This window comes from Falco punctatus (genome assembly GCF_963210335.1).
Source record: "Falco punctatus genome assembly, chromosome: 15".
In the NCBI taxonomy this organism is placed as follows: Eukaryota; Metazoa; Chordata; class Aves; order Falconiformes; family Falconidae; genus Falco; species Falco punctatus.
In genome coordinates, this window is record NC_137595.1 from 6,805,893 (window position 1) to 6,827,759 (window position 21,867).

Here is a 21,867-nt window from a genome sequence, read left to right on the forward strand (position 1 = left end):
ACCTTGTAAGTAAGTTAATAAGGTAAAGCATTTGAGATTTTTTTTTATTATTTTTTTAATCTTTCTGTCTTGATCACTGTTGGAGCCAAGAAATTACAGTCTTGGGAAGTCATGTTCTCCTGTAATGCCATCAGGTGAGGGAACATATTTAACCAGTTCTTTGTTGTATGTTGTGCCTCAGATTCTTGCTGATAGAAACATAAATAAATGACAGGAGCATCTAATGACTGTTTATTAGCTAAACAAAAAGGTGAAAAACATGGTTCCTTTTGGCTGTGTCTGTTACCTGGGATTTGTGGTGTCTGGCTTGTGCAAGAATTGACCAAGTAGAGATGATTTTCTGTTCCTGCTCAGAACAGATCTGCCCAGCAGTTCTCAGTTCCCCTTTGCACAGTTGCAGCTCATTTTCAATTAATCAGTGCAGAAGCTGGACTGTGGTATCAGTGTTATCTTTAACAGAATTCTAACGTAGTGTAAGTTTAGTATGTCAGGGAAGAATTAACTGATAGATAATGTATTAAGGAAATTAATAACTGACAAAGAGGTCAGAGAACACAGGAGGATTGTGAGCAATTGATATGAGGTAGTTTAACTTCCAGAAACAATGCAGTAACCAAGTGAGACCTGAAAGCATGGAACAGCAATTCTCCCTGCTCAGTGGAGCTGGGGAAGTGTATTTTTCTAACACAGTATAACTAGTTCTTCGGTGAGCCAGAAGGACGGTAAAGCTGCAGAGAAGCCAAGACTGCATGGCACAAGGCAGCAAACAGGTAGGGGTCCATAAACAGCAGTCCTATATTATCTTAATTAAGATTAGGCAACTAGATAAACTTAACACCTAAAGGGGCAGAGAGGAGTCTGTTTATATAAGATCTCCAAGAGAAAAGACTATAGACTATTTGCAGCAGGTTTTTGGATGAGTATGTTATTTAAAGTAACAAGGTCATGCCTGAAGTTAAGAGGGAAGGACTAATTTTCTGGTGTAGTCAGCACATTACCATCATTCTGCTTTCCTAGCATTCACATATGTAAAAATGTTTTTATTCATATTATGAGTGTTGGCATTAGCACTTGGATGTAGTTATTTTTGAATCACAAGAGTAGTTAAAAACTCCTGGAAAAATGCTTCTCATTTAACTTGTTCATCTGTTACCTAGTGTTAAATTGTAGTGTAAGCTAATTTCAACTAAATGTGCTTAAGACAACACACCCACATTTAACAAAATATTTTTTAAAATCTGTAAGCAATATTAAGGCTGTATCACTCCCTGACAGAACCCATGACAATCAATGCTAACCTTGGCGTTGCTTGCTCTGGAGCTCCTTTCATAAGCATTAAGTAATTTCATAAAAGTTTACAGCTCTGGTATTGAGAGGTTGAAAGATTCCGGTTAGTTTTCCGGTTTTGACATTTGCCTAGAGAGTGCCATACTTGTGGGTTGTAATAAGTCATCATCTGTTAATTGGTGACCTGAAGAGTATTTTTGGTAGCAATAGTGGGATGAAGAAATCTTTGTCAGTTAAAGACCTTAACTTCTTTTTAGCTCTACATTGTATATTTTTCTTTTAAAATAAAGTGAAATTGTTATTTTAAACTTGTGGAACTTGCTTCTTGCTACATACTTTTGTTGCTAATAGGATGTGTTCTTTAGTTTCTACCAAGCCATACCTTGTCTTGTTTTTAATACAGGAAAAAAAAAAATGTTTAGGACCCCCTTCACAGTGAGTAGCATAGGCTGTCAGCACTGTCACAGCTCGCTGTTTAGTAAAGGAAGTGTTGGTAGCTGTGCATCTGGGAAAGGTAAAAAGGCTTGACCTCAGAAAGAAGTTTCAGAAAGAAAATCTATGCATATTTTGCTTCTGAAACAGTTGTGTCCATATTTATAGAATTGTTTGGGGTTTTTTTTTTCTAAATAGGGATTCATTTAGGCAGTTACACATAAAATATTACTTCCACATGAGTCTGGTCTTAAAAAGCCATAGCGTTTTTAAACCTGTTTTTAAAAAGCAGACAATAATAGTCCACCTAAACATAGTAGTCTCCTTAATCTTTGCAAAAGGGCTGTTTCCTAAAATATTTGCAGGTTCTTAGGAGCCCTCTGAATAACAGATTCAGGTGCTGTAATCACACACTGCCCCTGCCCTTCCTCCTGTGAGGTCCTTGTCCGACAGAGCTGTCTTGATGGGGAACGGACACAGTGGCAGACTGCAACCAAAATAAACCCGGATTATGGCGTGATAAGGTGTTAATTGTGAGATTCCACTAATCTGAGAGAGTTGTTACTGAAATAGCACAGGAAGCCTTAGAAAATAACACCCCTCGTACAAGTATTAATAAATAGGAACTGTTTTGAGCTGTTAATGGAAACTCGTAGCCCTGTCGAAGCATTAACTGCTTCTATACTTTTGTTTTTTATATGAACAAAAAGAATCAAATTCTGCATTATGTGAGCACCGAGGTTTCATGTTGAATCATAATGGACTTGTCTGTGCTTAGCCAAGAAAGGAATTAGACTCCTATGTTCTGAAAAGTTGTTATATTTTACCTCAGAGTCTGCCATCTATAGTTGAAATGACTTTAATTAAAAAAGAATTTAATTCTTTTAATAAGCCACGCTTCACATTCACATAGCCTGTATATGCCTTTGTTGCAAATAATTTGTAGTAAATCACGTGCAGTATCTAGTTATTCTTGGTTGGGGTGTGTAGGGAAGGAGCAGGTAGTGATGAGATCATCTTGCCAGGCTCAGACGGGAGCTTTTCTTTCATGTTACTCCATGAAGGTGCAGATGGGCACAGAAGACTGCAGCCTGTGCCAGCCCATCATACAGGAGTGATGTAGTTTTAAGTTTTCTCATAGCATATTCAATTCCATTTAAATATTGCAAAACGCTGAATTGTAAATGTTAACCTAGCCATGAATAAAAAATGCTGATATTTTATTTAATCAAAAAATAATTATGGATAGTCTGCCTTTATTGTATTATTTAAAATATTTCATTTTACATGTACACTACAAGTTATTGCAGTTATTTTTAATATATATATATAAAGAAAGAGAATTTGTTTCTGATGCATAAAAAATACAGGAGAGACTTTTGCAGGCTACAGGGAAAGTTGTTTGCTTTTGACTGGGGCTGTAGTTTTCTGGGTATGGAGAAAAACTGTGGTAGCCAGTTTACATGAAACAGCAGGAAATCCTTGTTCTTCAGGAGTGTTATCCAACTACTGTTCTGAAAGAAGGTCCTTTATAGAAAAAAGAGGGGTTTCTTTTTGTTTTCTTTTTTTTTTTCCCCTCCCTCTCTATCTTTGAGTTCATGTTTTATGCAAAGAATAAAGCACCTATGCATGGGAGATGCAACTTCCAGTATTCAAACTGCCAACTGATAAAAATGAGGAGTGCAGGTGGGGGTGATCCTACTGAGGCAAACACATTTGCACGCCACCCTTTAATAAAATATTGTAAGGAATAACTGGAAAGCTTCCCCTTTGACTTTCATCTGTCAGGTTTTGACTGTAACTTTGCAAAGCAATTGGTATTGACTTCTATCAGGCAGTTTTGGAGAAGAGGTGAAGAGTCTTCTCTCTTGACTTTCTGTATGTTTTGTCAAATCGAATACTTCCATTTGAAGTGCGAAGTGAAGGCTGATGTCAAGAAATGCCTTCAGCACAAGCTGGTGCTGGTCTCTCGCTACTTTATTCTTTCTTAAAAGTATCAGATTAGATTGTAAAATGATGGCAATCTAGCTGGACATAAACACGTTTATTGCAGGCTCAGCAGCCATTACATGTCATTAGTGAAAGGAGGCAAGGGGCAAGGGGACCACTTCGGTGTCAGTTTGATTCTTTTTAAGGACAAATGCATTTGGATGAGAAGATGCTAACTTTATGGCTGCTTGTATACTTGGGAGTTCAGAACCGATTACTGTCTTTATTTCTTTGTCCTGTTTGTAACCTTACAGTCAACTTTCAAAGCAAATGCAAATTGTAAGAGCAGTAGTGTTAATAGGGGAGCTGGGAATAGGACATTTTGGAAGCCATTTTAAATTACAATATTTACGAAGAGTATGGTTTGTTAGCTTCAGAACAAATCTGCTTAAAATGTGAATAGATAATTTTGCAATGTCATGCACTTTTCCTTCACAGTCAAATAGTAGGAACAATTACAATAGGAAACTCATCTTTTATATCAGCAAATCTGTCCTCTCTGACATTAAATGTTGTGGGGGTTTTTATTAGAAGATCTACTTTTACTTTTAGACAATTGCTAAAAGTGTGTGTGTAATCATGAAAGGAGAGACATAATTCTGTGGTTTGAGGTTTGGGGTTTTTCCTTACTGAAGCAGACCTAGTATTTACTCTCTGAAATTTGTTTCAGCCTTCTGATTCATAAGATGCACCTTTTCCCCTGTACGTGAGATGCAATAAAGGTTACAAATGAGAAGTTCAAGTGAAAATATCTGATTAAATGCAATTTTATTGCAACGGATCTCTTTTTCTGTTTCTTCGTTACTGTTACTTAGACCTGACCTTCTTCCAGGATTTGACACATTGCATCACATATCTTGTTCTTTCTTTCTTTTCTTTTCTTTTTTAATTTTATTTTATTTTATTTTAGGAAGTACTTTCAGTTGTCTCATTTGGTTTAAAACAAATCATATGTTCATGTCCTAAATGTTTCACTAGTCAGAATAATTAAGTTGGTCAGGTCTAGGAGCATTCGGAGGAAAATAATAGGGTCATTGAAGCATTCAGGCTCTAATGGGAATCTGAGTTCATTCAGATATCAAATCTAATAATTGCTTTACACCTGTATACACCCTCCCAGTGAGCAAGTTCACATTAAAGGTTTAGTGGTACACGTTCAGTGCTCTGTTTCAAGGGAATTTTAGTACTGTTTTTAAGAGACGGACGTTGTTTTGACTTTTTTGGACTTCGTTGTTGTTGGTTTTGTGTATCAGTTGTTGTTCAGCTAATTACTCATCTTTATGCACTGGAAAATATTTTCCAATGAGAATTTCTCACTAGAGGTATATGAGTAATGTATTGCACGTCACCTTTAATAACAATAAGAAAATTATGAAGGCTCTTGTATGAGTTTCACTGCTTTGAAGCAATTCAATAGCCAGGATAAAATTTACTGTATACATTTTAACAGTATTTTAAATCTGAAACTGTGAGTTTATACATGATTGTGTGTGTAGCACAGCATAAGGATTGTAGGGGATACTCATAGCCATGATGGCTGCTTGAAAAAGGTGATTTTGTAAGGATGAGGTAAAAATCAGTACTATTTTGTGAGACTGTATGGGAAATGAAGCAGTAATTATAACTTCTCAGTTTAACTAAATCCTGTGACAAATCTCCATAAATGTTGGTGGTACAGGCTGTCACAAAAAAATCAAGTAAATTGAATCACAAACAGGAATAAAAAATACTGACTAGGAAAATGACAGCTATTTTTAGCAGGTTTCAGTAAATCCAGATTCCAAAACTGGTCACAGGGCTGCTTTCTTACTGGAGAGGGTTTGTACTGATGCAATCATTCCTCTTCACCTTCTTTTTATTTTCCCACCTTTCTAAGTTTATTTCTCAGCTGAGAATTCAAACTGAAAAAGAAATGAAAAATAGCTGTGTATGTGCCTGCACTGTACTGACATGAAGGCCTATTTTCCTCTGTGATTTTAAAGGCCAATTACCCTTGGAGGAAAGGAGAAAAATAGATTGATTTGTCTTGTAACCCCTAAGGCAGGCATGTGTTGTCTCAAACCAAGGCTTTTCCATTGCAGCTCTAGTGGAAGAGCTTTCAATGCGTATCCCAAGTGGTACTATTAACAAAGAAAACAAAGCCAAATTAAAATATTAAATAGATCATTTAAAGGTTTAAGGAATCTTAGATTATTGGGCCAATTCATTATAATTTTTTAAAATCTTTAAAGCTTGGAGTAAGCAATAGTAAAATTTATTTTAAACAGATTACTTGAAGATAGTTTATAAATCCATTTTTATTCCATAAATATCTAAGTTTATTAAATTCTCTTCAGCTCTATAATAGGATAAGTATTTCTTTGCTTAATGGAATTGTAATGCAGACGGACAACATCCTAGATTTTGGTTGCAAAAGTGCTACTTTTATTGTGTTCCCATACTGTATTGACGGTGGTCACAGCTGGGTTGCGCTGAGCTGGTAAATGTCATCACACATGCCATTTAACATTAAAACTTCTCACATTATTCTTTTTTAAAGCATTTTAATGCATAATACATTGAACATAAATAAATGGCTTTTTTACTGATGTGCTGCATTTTCATGCGACTCAAAGGCTACAATTAACGGTGCCCAGCAAGCTGGGTCTGACTAGCAGCAGTAAGATTAGATGTGTCTTTGTTCCCTTTTAATCTTAGTGAAACCCCTTTGTGTCAGGACTTAAGTCCTTTAGCTCTCCTTATTTTAGACCTGGCTCTGTATTACAGTGCTTCTGGATATTAACAACTTGTATTTAGCAAGTGAAAAAGAATTCAAACATCCACATGTACTCAATGAGAAATTGTAGACATAGGCTGGTCTGGAAACCTTTTTAAAATGAAGGTACTGTCTGTTATCGAAATGACTAATGCTTTTGAAGCAAGTATTTTCAAACAGAATACATATCTGCATACAACTCTATCTGACCTTAAGGCTTCCTATGATATGATGATAATTTTGGCACTCCTGACTTCTGCAGATAATTAAGAGGTAGATGTGTGTGTCTCCTTTTTTCAGAGGAGGAACCATTCAGTCTGGAGAGAAGTCCTTTTAAGCCTGTTAGTTCTCCATAATACTTTTTCTTCCTATCCTAGAAATCTTCTTAACAGCTACACAGAACCTTTTGTTTTTCCCTTCCTCCTTAACTTCTTCTAAAAACTTTTCTTACTCTACGACACCTTTTCTCTACATGTCAATATACTGGTAAGCATCCCACTTGACCAAGCCAGGTCAAGAACATGATTTTTAAATTATTATAAGACAAACACATGATGCCTTTATAATTAATGTTTCAGCTGTTTATATAGGCCATCTTGTTTTGAGAACTTTAAAAAAAGATACAAAAATCACACACCCCACCCCACCCCTGCTATTTCTTTGGGCTAAGGGTAAGTTGCTTTTTCTCCATCCTAACAACATATACAGTGTATATGCTCAGGTTATCGCTCAGCTTTCACATGAAAGTCTGGGGTCAGACCTAAACCAAAATAAAACAGGCTGTATAGAGTCTGACCTCACAGCTACAGGGTTTGCTTGAAATCTCAATGTTCTCTTTGAAGTTGATGCTAAAATAACCAATTTAGCTGTCATTTAAGTTTGATTGTCAAGAATTTGAGATTCTGTTCAGGAAAAAAAAGCTGAGAACAGGGATGTCGTATCACTTGATCTTTTCTCTTTTTTGGTTACAAAAATATCAAATCCGAATGAATGTAAAACGATCCAGTATGGTGGTTATAAACGGTCTAGTTCAGATTGTGCCGGGCATGTGTAGGGTGCCTGCTGAAGTTGAAATATTCATGTTTAAAATACTACAGGTTTGAAAGAAAACATATTAACTTTACAGTTTCCCTTAACCCAGTTAGAAAACTGTTTTATTTGCTTGTTTCATGTATTTGCAGTAAAGATCTTTCGGAAAGAGCTGTCTGTTTCAGAGAGTTTTTCTGAGATGTTATTTTGGCTGCATTTCTCCCATACTGATTTTTACCTTGTTGCTGTTTTGGTTTGGTTTGTTTGGTGTTTTTTTATATAGGCCACACATTTTGAAAGATTAGTTCAAAATCAAATCTCACTGAGGTGGACTGAAAACAGAATTGACATGAGGAGAGCTGTTTTTTCTGAAGGTTCTGTTTCTCAAAAGGATTTTGTTCTAGACAGAGATAACAGTTTTGAAGCTCTTATTTTCCTTGAGTAACTCATTTCTTAGCTGGTATTCTCTAATAATGTCATAGGTACAGGCTAGGCAATATCGAGAACAGTGTTCATGTGTAGCTGTTAAAGAGGTGCTGGAGACTGATGGGCTTCCCTGCTGTTTTACACTGTCTATCGTTCCTACTTCTGTCTTACGTTCTTTCAATTCCAAGTTCCAAAAAGATTTACCTTTCATTGTGGGTAAGCTAAGTTGGCGAAGGTGCATGTAGTCAATAAAGAAAAATAATAAAGTTAATTCTCGTTATGGGTTGCTCTTTAAAGCAATAGATAATAAGCTGTTACATCCAATGACATTGTAACTTGGCTTCAGTTTTCCTTGTGCATAGCTGGCTGTTCTGTTTCAGCTGGGATAGAGTTAATTTTCTTCCTAGTAGCTGGTGCAGTGCTCTGTTTCGGATTTGGGATGAGAATAATGTTGATAACACGCGGATGCTTTCAGTTGTTGCTAAGTAGGGCTTATACAAAGTCAGTGACTTGTCAGCTTCTCGTGCCCTGTCCGTGAGCAGGCTGGGGGGCTCAGCAAGCTGGGAGGGGGCACAGCCGGGACAGCTGGCCACAGCTGGCCACAGGGATGTTCCGTCCCATGTCATGTCATGCTCAGTACGTGAACTGGGGGGGGGGGGGGGGCGTTGGCTGGGGAGACGGCTGCTGAGGGACTGGCTGGGCACCTGTCGGTGGGTGCTGAGCCGTTGTAATTGTGCATCACTTGGTTTCTTTTTGTTGGATCCCACCCCACACCTTCAGTTTTATTTCTCTTCCTCTTTTTATCTCCCCTTTCCTTACAATTATTATTGGTGGTGGTAGTAGTAGTAGTCTATTTTACTTCATTTCAATTATTAAACTGTTGTTAACCCATGGGTTTTACTTTTTTTCTGATTCTTCTTTCCATCTCACGGGGGGCAGTGAGCGAGCGGCTGTGTGGTACTTAGTTGCTGGCTGGGGTTAAACAACAGCAAGGGTTCAAGGAGGAAACCAGAGGCTACCCAGGCTAAAGTGATTTAAATTTAGTATACCTTGTCTCAGTTCTAATCATTGACATTATATAGAAAATGTTTAGTTATCTCTGTAAAGTGCAATTCAGATTTCCAGCTTTTTCTAAAGAAGAAATGCCAGTGTCATCACTATCGAAAGATGCACTGTTTTCTCCTTGGAATTATCATCAGTTGTGACAGTTAATGCATTTAGAATATTCATAAATGACCATCTTACTATTTTATTTTTTGTGTGTAATCACTCCATATTTGCAGGAAATTAACTTGCTCTTCTGATTGTTTTCCATGTCATATACATTTATGGTGCTTGCTGAAGTACCTGGGACTGTATGAAGGTTTCCCCTTTGGTTGCTCAGGAAAACAGGATGTGTTTCAGTAGGATTTCCTAATAAAATTTTGCATTAATGAATAAATAAATGTTTGGTATAAATGCTTTCATCGATTCCCAAAGGCATAGGGCCATACAAATTCCCTTACAGCATGCATTTCTGCATCTTTTGCGTAGTCAAATTTATTTCAGAAAGATGAAACTTGCAATATTTTATTCATTACTGAGTATTTTTACCTTCTTCATGTGGTCATTTTTAGGTCAGCTCAAGCTGGTACCTTCTTTCTCTGAGCATTAAACAACTTTTATTATTGTCAGCTATGGGAAGGTTAATTCTTTCACCTTGGAGTGGTTAGTCAGGAGGGAAAAGAAAAAATAGTGATTGTACAAGTTAATGGTGTAAGCTTTTTAAATAAATTAGCATTTCAGAGTTCTCACTGGGGCTCATGCCTTCCAGCATGTGCTCAAGCACTACAGTTGCTAGCTGAGTAACCAATGCTGTAGCTACCCCCTTTTCAGATTCAACAATTTGGCACTTATTTAAGCTCTCACATTGTATTTATTAACTAAGACAGTATTTCAAATAAGTTTTGTTCAAGTGTGAGGGTCCTGTGACCTCTCCTTTTAAAGAAGGCAAGATAGTTCAGGTAATATTTTATTCCTGAAAACCCCAGTATTCTTTTTAGCCCATTTTCCTACAACATTTAGGTGTTTTACTTTCTGCATATAGATTAATTTTTCGACCTTTTGTTTTAAAAAAAGGGCAAAAGGTAGCTATCTGCACCAGTCATGTCTGGTTGTTGGTTGGGGGGGTGTATGTGTGTGTGTGATTTTAGGGCATTGTTGGTGCTGGGTTTTTTTTAATGCCAATCAAGGGGTGCTGCAGTTATTTACCTTTGGGGGGAACTTAGATAATCTGATGAGCAGTCTAGGAACATCTGCAGGGAAATAAGATTTCAAAATCAGTCTAGTGTTTGAATTGAGTGCTGTAATTAAGGCACAAAGAAACACCTTTAATGCTTTAACTGAGTGGGGGAAAAAAAATATTTAATCTTGGAGAATTAGTCAACTAAGGTACCAGGCCCAAGGTAGCAGGTTATAATACATCTATAATTTTAATATAAGGCATGTCAAAGAGAACTGGTTTTGTGGTTGTTATTTGTGGATAATACAAATTCCAGTTGAGTACCTTTGAGTTATGCTTTTATAGACTCTATTATCAGATATCTGAGTCATGACTAGTTCGTTCGATTGCACAACATCTCTGTTACTACTAGCATTGATTGCTCATAAAAAGTAAGGTTTATAATTAGGGGAGCATAAAGTTACTACCTGGAAGAGTGAATAAGCAGAAAGCAAAATGGAAAAGTCACTTAATCATAGTATTGCAGTTCTGCAAAATGCTATTTATTTTTCTCCTAATATTACCAAGTTCGTTGGTAACATGCTACTGAGTTAATAAATCTGTTGCAGCTATTGAGACTTTTCCTTTAATAACAGAACTAATGAAGGAGCATTAAGGAAAGGAAAAATACATTTTACAGATTGTAGTTTTTGCAAAAATATTTTCCACTCCCCTACCAGTGTGTTTTTAATTGATTGTAATTTCTAATACTTTATACATGCAGAGTATAAGGGAGAACATCTTAAGGATGAAGTTGTCAGAGTCCATAAAATTATAATACATTGTCTAAACCCAACCTTTAGATTTTATTTACTTCATGGCAAATATTCATTATATTTATACACTAAGCTGATTGTGGGTTTGCTTCTTTTTCTTTTTTTTTTTTTTTTATTACATTAGTAGATTGATATTACACAGTGAATGAAATGTATGTATCAAAGGCACCTCTACAAATATGTTGTAGATACTATTTATTCCCATTATGTTCTATATTGAGTGCAAAAAGACTTGAGCAAGTAATAATTATAACAAAATCCATATATTTTTTCCAGTGGAGGTGTAAAGTTTGCATGGTCAAGATTACATTCCAGTATTATATGTACTAAAAAGGAGCTACCAATTTGATTTCTCAGCATTTAGTTGTGTATTTATTTCATTTGAATTTGATCCAGCTAGCTAAAAGATTATTTTATGATATAAAAATAACAGGTTTTTTTCCATTTTAGCCCTTCATTGGTCTACCTTTTACTGCTACAAGAAAAGGTCCATTCAGCTGATTGAGAGACCACATTTAAGTTCATGTGTTCATTTCTGAGACAGATTAAAATATTTGTAATATAAGCATTGGATATGCTTCTTAAATGCCCTACTTTTAAAAGAGATGGACTTTGGCAATGGCTTTTCGCTTAATTTTGAATTCCTTTAGGCTTCTGCTACTGTCTTTCCTTTTCCCTCCTCACCACCCCCCCCCAACAAGTGAATAGTTTTACTATTTATTGAAGTTATACGTAGGTTTATGCTACACTAGCCGTAGTCATGTTTGTAAGACAGTTGTTCTTTGTATTGTATTGAATATAGTCTGTAAAATTAAAAAAAGGTAAATACAGCCATTGGGGTAACTGAATGTGTATGCTGAAAGTATTGTAAATGTCATGATTTTTTTTAAATTGTTGCTTGAGTCACTGAAATACCAGCGCAATCCAAATTCAGACCCTGATATGAAACCCTTTGTTTTAACCAAACAAATATGTTTATATGTAAACAAGCACATTTTACATCTAGTGAAGAAATGAGTCATTCCTTTGTGTTTGTATATATGTTTGTACACATACTAATGCCTGTTTCCTTTAACCAGATGTATATATGCACATGTTGCTTCAGCCTTTTTTCAACAGTGAATATGATTCACTGTTGATTAAAATAAGTCTCTGTTTAAAGAACAAGAAATACTTCATATTAACGTCCAAAATTTTCAGATATGTTAAAATTTCACATTGACAATAACTAAATCTATATCATCCCATCCCTTTTTTATAACAAAGTGAAATTTTTATCAAAGTGTAAATATATCCTACTTGCCTTTGGTTTAGTAAGACTCACTATAAAGTGCTCTAAGCTTTGCAGAAAAATGTCTTGCAAATGCTGACATTGTTTCTTACTGGTAGTCACTGACTTTTTATACCCCAGTTTGCTTGATTAGAACCTTGTGGTTCTTTCCAGTCTCTCTTGAATCTTTCAGATTTTGTATTTCCTGTAATAGAAAATGTAATTTTCTATTTAAAAACTGAAAATCATTTAAAAGAATAGGTTACTTCTAATAATAGGGAAAATACTTTGTCATCAGCTGAAGAAGGAAATGGTAATGCTTCTAGTTTTTAAAGTTCTCTTTTTTGTGTTAAGTCCCATCTCAGTTGTGCAGTTACAGGAGAATCTGAACTGTCATTTGCAGGAGGTGTTTCTACTATGATGAAATAAAACAGAAAAGAGAGAAATCTAGATGAACAAGTATGGAGAAATCAACAGTTCTTAGACTCTTAATCTGTTTTTAACCTGTACAACCATTGACAATCGTGAAATTCAGTCAAGAAATAGTCTGCTGGTGAAGGCACTCTTACCCACTGAGAGCAAGTGTCGCTACACTCTTTACTACTGAGTGTTACGGGGGAAGAGCAGCATGCTGGAGTTGGAAACTTCCCTCCATGGGTTTTAGACAGCATTTTTGTGCTTTAATTTCCAGTGCCTAGTGACACTGCAACCAGTATAGAGATTTATTCCCGTGCAAAATGGATTGACTTAGGGTAATTTGAATACTTTATGCATGGATAGATTCATTAGGAAAAGGAGGCAAGGCAGAACTATAAAAAGAACTAATAATCTTGCTAAAGGAGCCGTTAATTCCCTATAGCATTGGAGACAGTTTCAGTGAACAGGGAAAAGGAAGGTTGATTTGCAGAGCAATTTGCAGATCTCCACAGGCATCCCCTGTTCTTTGTCCAGGAACAGATCACAGAGATTACTTTCTTTGTCCTCTCCAGAACCTTATTTAATGTGCTGGGACCATTTCTGGCTTCATTAGCTTAGAACAGAATCATGAAATGGTTGAGGTTGGAAGGGACCTCTGCAGGTCATCTCGTCCACCCCCCCAGCTCGAGCAGGGTCACCTATAGCCAGTTGCTTAGTACCATGTCCAGACAGCGTTTGGATATCTCTAAGGGTGGAGATTCCACAACCTCCCCAGGCAACCTGTTCCAGTGCCTGGTCACCCTCACAGTAAAAAACTGTTTCCTGGTGTTCAGAAGTAACCTCAGGGTCCAGTTTACACCCATTGCCTCTGTTCCTCTGACTGGGCCCCACTGAAGAGAGCCTGGCTCCGGGCCCTTTGCAGCCTCCCTTCACGTATTTGTACACACTGGTGGGACCCCAGATTGGTCCTTACTCCAGCCGGTCCCCTGGTCTCTGGAACAGTGATTCAGTCAATAGCTTTTTGAAAAACTACATTTCTGCCCATCAGACGTGTTGGGGTCATGCGTTTTATGCCTTGGCCCAGGTTCAGCACCCTCCCACAGCACTACCAGTAACACATGCTGTTAGAGTCTGCAGCGCTGTGGGAACAGATAGAGCTAATTCAGCTCGTTTGGAAAAAAGCTGAGAAAACCTGCTTGCCTGCAGTTTGTCTGTCAGATTTTTTACTTCTGAAGTTTGATAATAATCCAGGACTGCGTAGGAGTTCCAGCCATATAGTGGGACACCCTGATGCTGTAACAGTGGAGATAGTGTTCTGGTGCAAACAAAGAGCAGCAACCTGAATATGACAGGAGAGAATAGAAAAGGCTGGGTCAAAAGTAAGCAGTCACACACACACTCCCTCAAAAAAAAAAAAAAGGCATGTGACGGGACATTTTAAAAAAAGAAAAATCAAAACTCCCAGAAAACTAAGTGGGAGTTAATTTTCTGTCCTATTTTTTTTTGTGTGTGTGTGTGTGTGCATGTGTATATTCATTGCTTTAAAATTTTATTTTAAAGACATTTAGGAATGTGGCTGGTACTCCATGATTGTTTCCCTGTGATAGAGACGTATTTATTATTCATTGCAATAATTACTGTGTAATATTTTATACTAAAAGTTGTTCGCATTGCACAATCAGGAAGTGCTTAGGAAGTGGCTGATTTAACTGTTCTATTTTTAACTCTGTACCAAATTACGGTGAACAGTGTTAGCACTTTTATATTTGTAGCATCTAGTAGGCTTCTCACCACCACACTGGTCAGTATGTTTTCATGAAACTTGAAATTTATTTTTCCAGAGCTTCTGTGCATAAATTGTTTATAAAATAAGATTTTTACCCAGAATTTTACTTATTGCGTGCTGTTTCCAAGGGGACTGTGTTTCAGGATCCTCCTAATGCTTTTATCACCCAGCTTCTCTGATCAAGAAAGTAATTTATTGCTGATTGCAGAACTCTTGAACTCATTCTGGCAGCTGCAGTGTGAAACTTCTCTGATCCAGTCTCCTAGTTACTTATTTACATATCATTTGAAATTATTTTCAGGGCTGTTTGAAAACCTCTTGACATTGCATTATCCATGTTGCAAATCATATGGTGATTTGTTTTTTCCTCTCTTTGTATTACAGATAACAGAAGAGTAACTTTGGAAAGGTCTCGTTCTCGCCACAATGGAACAATCGCAGCTGTATGATTCTTTTGATGCCAAAGAATTAGTGAATCTTTTTATTTGCAATTAAATGGATATACTTTGAAAAGAGTTCATCATGCAAATTGGCAATGATCATAAAGGAATACTGGTATTGATTAAATGAGAAGGTGTATAAATATTATGTATTTTAAAAGCTATTGCTAAATAATCCACATACTGTATCTTATTACCCCAACTACCAAGATCTGTAAACAGTGTTAAACAGTACGATATATATCTTATTTTCTTATGTTCTTTTTTTCTCCCCCCTTTTTTTCTTTTATTTCTTTTTTTTCTTTTTTTCTGAAGCTGGCAATTTACATGAAAGGAGTTGGGGATTTCTAGGTTATGTTTTATATAGGTAAGGAAATACAAATTTGTTGAAAGAATGCAGCTGTGGATTCCATTTGCAGTTCTGATTTGGACATGAAAGGAAAAAATAATAAAAATGTATGTTAATAAATTCAGAGATGAGCTGGTCTACATTATCAGAATCTTTTTTGTAACCATCAAAAAGCAACGCATAGTCCCAATCAGGTTGCTGAAAACCTTATCTCAGTGTAAAGCCTTGGTGGATTCAGCTATTTTGTCTGCAAGTAGGGTATACCACGTATCTACACTTTTGGTGATATGATGATGTATAGTTACTTATCACTGCTTAAAAAAAAAATTAATAAATAAAACAGAGCATAGGATTTTACCAAAATTAAATGATATCAAGGGCAGGCTATGTTTTTAACTGTATCTAAGGAGGGATTTTTCTAATTATGCACTTATATATTCTTTGTAAAGATATTTTAGGGAAAATACAATTGTCCTATTTTAATTATGCTAAAAATACCTGTGTGTAGGTTTTTAGAGACGAGCTACATTATGAAGTTATTCAGAACTGCCTCTGAGTTTTTCCTCTGTTTCTCAGGTAAAATACGTAGCGGGATCTCTCCTGGTGGGTTTCAGTGCTGAGGGTTTAGCAGCTAAGGACACGTGTTCTGCCTGCAGCACTGCATGGCAGTGATCGGTGGTTGCAGCAGCCTGATTTTTGGGGAAGTTCCTCCCATTCTACTTTGTGTACAGGCCCCTTGCACTGCGGTACCTCAGGTGAGCAGTCAGTGTAGTAGCTGACACTGTGTATCTTCTGCCACTCAAGGGGAAACTGTAGTTCCCTTTTCTCCCCAGACTCTAGTTGAATGTACAGTCTGCTTGGTGTTCAGGTCAGTCTTCACCATCCTTCCTACTAAAGGGTCGTTGCTTATCTGGATGGGATGGAGGATTTTAAATGGGAGTTCCAGTGGAACTGCTCATATGTTGTTCAGCTATGATTTAAAAAAAAAAAAAAAATGGGATACTATGTAGTAGATGGCACTTGTTCTCAAATTACTATTGCTTTTCACTGATTGATGGATTCTTACAAATGCTTTTATTGCCTGGTGTTACAGGGAACTTTTTTTTAAATGTTGTATAACGAATATTTTGAAGGTAAGCTGTCACATTATTTTCTGTGCACAAACTGCTAGCTCTAGAGGAGCATTCGATACTGGGGCAGTGTAACTTTGCACTACTGCTTGAGCCAAGCGTTCTTTGTACAGTAGGTTCTTTTTGCTTCTCTGGCAAGATACTCTTAAGACTGTCTGACTTATTTTGGATAAATTCTCACAGTTTCAAACTACAGTGATCAATATCCAATTTTTGTATGAAAAGGTACAGCTCCTTTTCAATCTCTTATTGAATTTATTATTTTTTTTAAATTGTCTTCAAAGGAAACAGGGGGTTTGCCTATTGCTATATCTCTAAACATAGGAATACGACTGAAGCCTAGTGAAATGTGTGCTGTCAACTAACACTTTTCCTAAACTCTTTGAGGTTTTTTGTGGTTTTTAGTAGCAAACTAAAGAATTACATGGTACTTCAGGAAAAAAATAATGCACGCAACAGGATTCTGTCTCCCTGTTTATCAGTAAGAGAGATAAAGATTTATATCCTGTTTCATGTAAGGTCACCATCAACCTTCAATTTAGCATAACTTTTAAAAATGGAACTACTAAATTTACAGTTATAAAAATGTGCTTAATGTACAAAGCCAGTTTAAAAGGATTAAGTTCATAATGTCTATATAAATTTGTACTACAATCAACAGTGTATTAGAATTCAAATTTTAAAATGAGCATTTTGCTGGGACTTACAAGTATTGGTATAATCTTCATATGTGAAAACTCAAAAGCTCACAACAGAATCTTTATACTGTAGCAGTAGTTATTAGTGCACGAGTTTTTCATTTCCATGGGTTATATTCTTTTTTAAAGCTCTGTGAAAGCTGAGTACAGATTTTCAAGAACCAAATCTTAGAAAAATAAAAAAGCAAATCCAAAATAACATCACCTGATGCTTCTATTTTACTACTATTTTTTTCATATTTGAAACATTTATATAATTTAATGGACATATCTGTTTGAACAAAAGTGTCTTTCAAAGGAAAACTAGTTTAGAAGATAATTTATGTAAATATAGGGTGCTCGTATTTATGAAGTCTAAAATATTTTCTGAAATTGATGCTGGTCACTTTGTCTTTTGATAGTTTTTCAGTCTATATTAAATTGCAGATATTTTTAATGTTTTTATTATTGATCTAATTTTCAGAGGTGTCACGTGTTTATCTAGAAGTGTAGAAGAGTAGCACCTTTTTCAGAAATGCACTTGCCTTATTTTCTAATTTTAAAAAGCGAAATATATCAGTTAAATTATATTTGTATTCAAAGTAATCCCAGAAAGAAAATCGCTGGAGGGTTCATACATAAATTTCTTGCTAATTATGTTTCACTATATGTCCTCTGAGACATTATGTTAACAATATACCAGCACATCTGTTTGCATTCACATTTTACCAGTTACAAGTACTGAGGAGGTTTTTAGGTTTTTTTATGATGTTACACTGTTTACATTTCTTAGTTAATTTAAGAGGAAGATAATCGTACCTTTGCAATGAATTGAACTAAATTTGCAATTGACACGGGAATGAAATGTTTAAATCATATACAAATATACATCTCTGTTGCTTAACTACTGGCTGTACAGATCAGAAATGTAAAGACACTAGACATTTTTTTCTCAAGTTTTATGTGGTTCACTGATAAAAAAGTGCAACACAGTTTGTCATGTATGTTTGTTTGTGATTCAACAAATAGCCTTTCCCATCACATGAGTGATGTTTGGTTTAATGGTTAGTCGTATTACGAACTGATGCTAAAGCCAAAACAAAATTAGTGCCTCAGAGGGCATTGACAAACAGCTTCAGGAAGTACTCCCAGTAATACCATTACATAATTTGTTCTGATTTTAGACAACCGTGGTCAATACGAAAAACATTACCTAAAATTATCTGTTCTTTCTTGAGAATTCAGATACAAATGCAAGCATTCCCATAGTTCCTTTCTGTAATATGCAAATAATTATGAACATCTGTATATTTTTGCATTTTTGTGTGTGGTATATGTACTACCTCAGACAAATGCTGTAAAAAACACAATGTTTTCATGGTTTTTATCCAAACCACAATTCATCAGTGACTTTAAATTCATCCCACAATATACAAATGGTTTGCAAAACTTTGAGGATCAGGCTGTTTTAGGTTTGTCTCTGGAAATCCTCCTATAGCTTTCATCAAGAAAACTTTGCAGTTTGGCTTTTGCATCCCTCAGGCAAATCCTGTTTTGATGGGTGAATTTAGTACTTCCTATATTGAGAATGATATATAGCTAGTAAATATTTAAAGCTGGTCGTAGTTATGTGGGAGCAAACTTACCTATATATGTAAATTGCTTCTTATCCATTAAACAAAGGCTTGGCTGAAATATACTTTAATGTTTGCCTTCAAATTGCTGAGAGGTCAGGCATAACAAATGCTAAGTGATAGAGCAATGTAAAGCCCACCTCTTACGTGCCATACTGTATTTGCAAGTTATTCATTTTAAAATAAGTATTGTAAGAAACCTCTACATTTCTTCTTCTGCAGTACCTACATGCACGCCCACGCATGCACACAAGATGTAAATAAATAATTTTTTTAAAAATCAAAGCAGATAAAGCCAAATCCCTCAGCTTCAGGTGTCTCTATTTCAGATCACATATTGCTTTTGTGCACAAAAAAGGGAGTTGTGTAAGCCTGTGAATTCTGCAGTCCTGCAAGCTGTCACTCAGCATCCACTGATATCATTAGAAGAATGTTAAAGGAAAAGGATTTGTTCTTGTAGTGCTTCTTTTAGCACTGTTTGAGGTGGTACATATGCCACAGAATGTGAACAATAATTATTACAGTTTAGTCAGTCTGCTATCATGCACCATTTGTTTTCCCTTTTGGAAGTCATGTGATTACTGATGCCAAAAAAAAAAGAAAAAAAAGAAAAAAAAAAAAGACAAAATTCATGCATTTCTATTTTTTAAACAGCTCTGTGTTTGTATGTAATGATTAAAATAGGAATTTGATGAAATCACAGCGTGGCCATTGTTAATCCATGTATTCTGAAAACTGTAATAAAGATATACATAACATGATTTTGCTAGGTGCGCCAATGTTTTACTTGTTTATAATGATTATTACCTATTGGGTACCATCACCTCAAAATCTGTTTTTGTTATATAAAATTATCATTCTGAAATTACTTTCCATTTTAGCTTACTGAAATTTTATAGATCTCTGTGTGTTTTTTTTCTCTGAGGTGTCAAGTATATTTGACTTGAATTTGGGGAAAAAGATGCCTTTTCCAATGGAGGAGGGCTTTAAAAACAAAATGATCTAAACCAACATATACTTAAAAAGCCCCAGCATTAAATCATGGTGATAATGTTTTATTTTTACAAAAATAACAATAAAAGGGAATCACTAAACAAATTACATGGGTCCATATTTATTTTCAGTTTCTGGATTCCAGTATAGACTTTTTAAAACAGACACATGGTCAGTCAGACAGCTGTTGTTGGTGTTTTCCAAATTATTGACTTCACCTGGTCACAAAATGGTCTTAACAGAATAGAAGCTTGGCAGACTTTCACCTTCAAAACTGTGTATTGCAGCTTAAATGCCTTAATGATGCCACCGTAACAGGCTGAAGTGCAGAACCGTATGGAGAGAGAGCACTGCATTTCTGCAGTGGGTACTTAAGATTCTAATTACCCGGAATTCTAATGAATATGATCAGCCCTGTTCATACAACACTCCTTAGGTAACTTTGTATAAATGGCAAAGATATGCCAAAGGATGGTTGAAGGCACCATTTTATTTTTAATGAACTGGACTACAGTTGGAATGTGCTATTTGATATATGGTGAAGCCGTAGAGGTTTATTATGGGATTAATATGAAAAAAAAATGCCAGTTATAAATGTAAATGCTGTGATCATCATGACTTAGAAAAATGTTGTAATGATGCTCTACATATACCATATTCTTGTTCCTTTTTTGGGGTTAAATGTTCTTGACTTTCTAATGTTGGGAGTCTTGGATTCCCATCATCTTCTCAGACGTTTTTGCCTTTGGGAGACTGGCAGGCAGAACATGTCCAGAAACAAGTGGCACCCCCCTTAATACCTTTCTCAGGGGTAATTATTTCTGTTGCCTTTGCACATGCTTAAGACATCCCCTATGTGAACTTCAGATTGATAGCAGGTTGTGGTGCTCTGCCACATGTTAGACCTCTTACATTTGGGTACTAACTGTAAATTTGAGCTGTGCTCCTGCCCTCTGTTATGTCTTCCAGTCATTGTCTCAAAATTAGCCTTTCTGTGGTTTTTATAAGGAAGTCGGTATTACTGGGCTGTAGTAAAATTATAAAAGCGGTCGATTGATTTGCTCAGAATTCTTTGATGAGTACTTAATGACTGTAATTAATCCCTTTCAATAGATACAAAGCTACGATTAAGAAGAAAAATCCAAATATGGGATTTATTTTTTTTTTTGCCTTTAGGCTGTAAGCAAACACTAATTTAGTCCACTTAAACTCACAAGGTACTGAACGCTGTTTCTTTTTGTTAGTGTGGTAAGTAGGCCAACCTAAGAAACTCATCTGAGAGGCAAAAGGTAGTATCTCAGGCACCAGCTCACAAAGGCACAGAGCTTTTTGGTTTCAGCTGGCTCTGGCCCTGCGGGCTTGGGGACCTGCAGGGCTGGCGTGTGATGTGCTGACCGGGAGGCAGCGGGACAGCCAGGTCTTCAGGCCAGATTTTCATAAGGGCAATATGCCCAACCTTCTTCCATTGAAATAATTGATCTCTGAGTCTTAAGGGGCAAATTGTCTGTGAGGCACAGATGACTAAAAAACCCTGGGAGTGCTTATCTGCTTTTTAGAATATCTCAGTCTTTAAGAAAAGAAAAAAAAAGAAAATAAAATTAAAAAATAAAAAAATAAATAAAAAAAAATTTAAAAAGACCTGGTCCTGGTCAGGCATTGGTCAGATCTGCTGCAAACTAGTTCTCAGTCTCTACAGACATGACACCAACCCCATGTAGCCAGACCTCTGAGCTGTGGATACTCGTGCAACATTCGGGAAGCTGTGTTTTTAAACAGTCTGTGAGAGTACAAGGATGACTTGATGAATAATTATCAGACTGGTAATTCGGTGGCGTGAGAGATTCATGTCAGGCTGTTGCTGTTTTAGCACTTGGCGATGCAGATATGCTGAAGTAGCTGGGAAGGCTGTTCCACTTGTGGAAGCGATTGTTAATGAATGATCACACTTTCTCGAACATTCTTTATCTGCTGGAGTACTAAAAAGGGAAAAGGATTACTTTGGTGAGATAAAAGCAAGTGCTACCAAAGGTTTGTATATATTGTAAACTACCAAAGGTGTATGTGTATTATAAACTATGGGTAAAGTTGTAAATTTAAAGAAATAACATTTTAAATGCACTGCTGCTACCTATTCAAGTGAAGTTCTTTTGCTTATGTGGCACAGGATCAGTCAACTTAAAGAACAGCAGTATTTGCAGGATTTTAAAAAAAAAAATA

At 36.1% G+C, this 21,867-nt stretch overlaps 1 protein-coding gene across 4 annotated transcripts in view; it reads left to right on the plus strand.

Annotated features, from left to right (window-relative positions):
• Positions 1-19,418, plus strand: part of DIAPH2 (diaphanous related formin 2) — a 243,189-nt gene extending 223,771 nt beyond the window's left edge. For all 4 annotated transcript variants that reach the window (XM_080366036.1, XM_080366037.1, XM_080366038.1 and 1 more), the window contains one exon: positions 14,812-19,418. In XM_080366036.1, coding sequence (XP_080222162.1) covers positions 14,812-14,876 — 65 coding nt within the window. In that variant the 3' untranslated portion in view covers positions 14,877-19,418. The remainder of the gene's footprint in view (positions 1-14,811) is intronic.
• Positions 19,419-21,867: the final 2,449 nt, after the last annotated feature.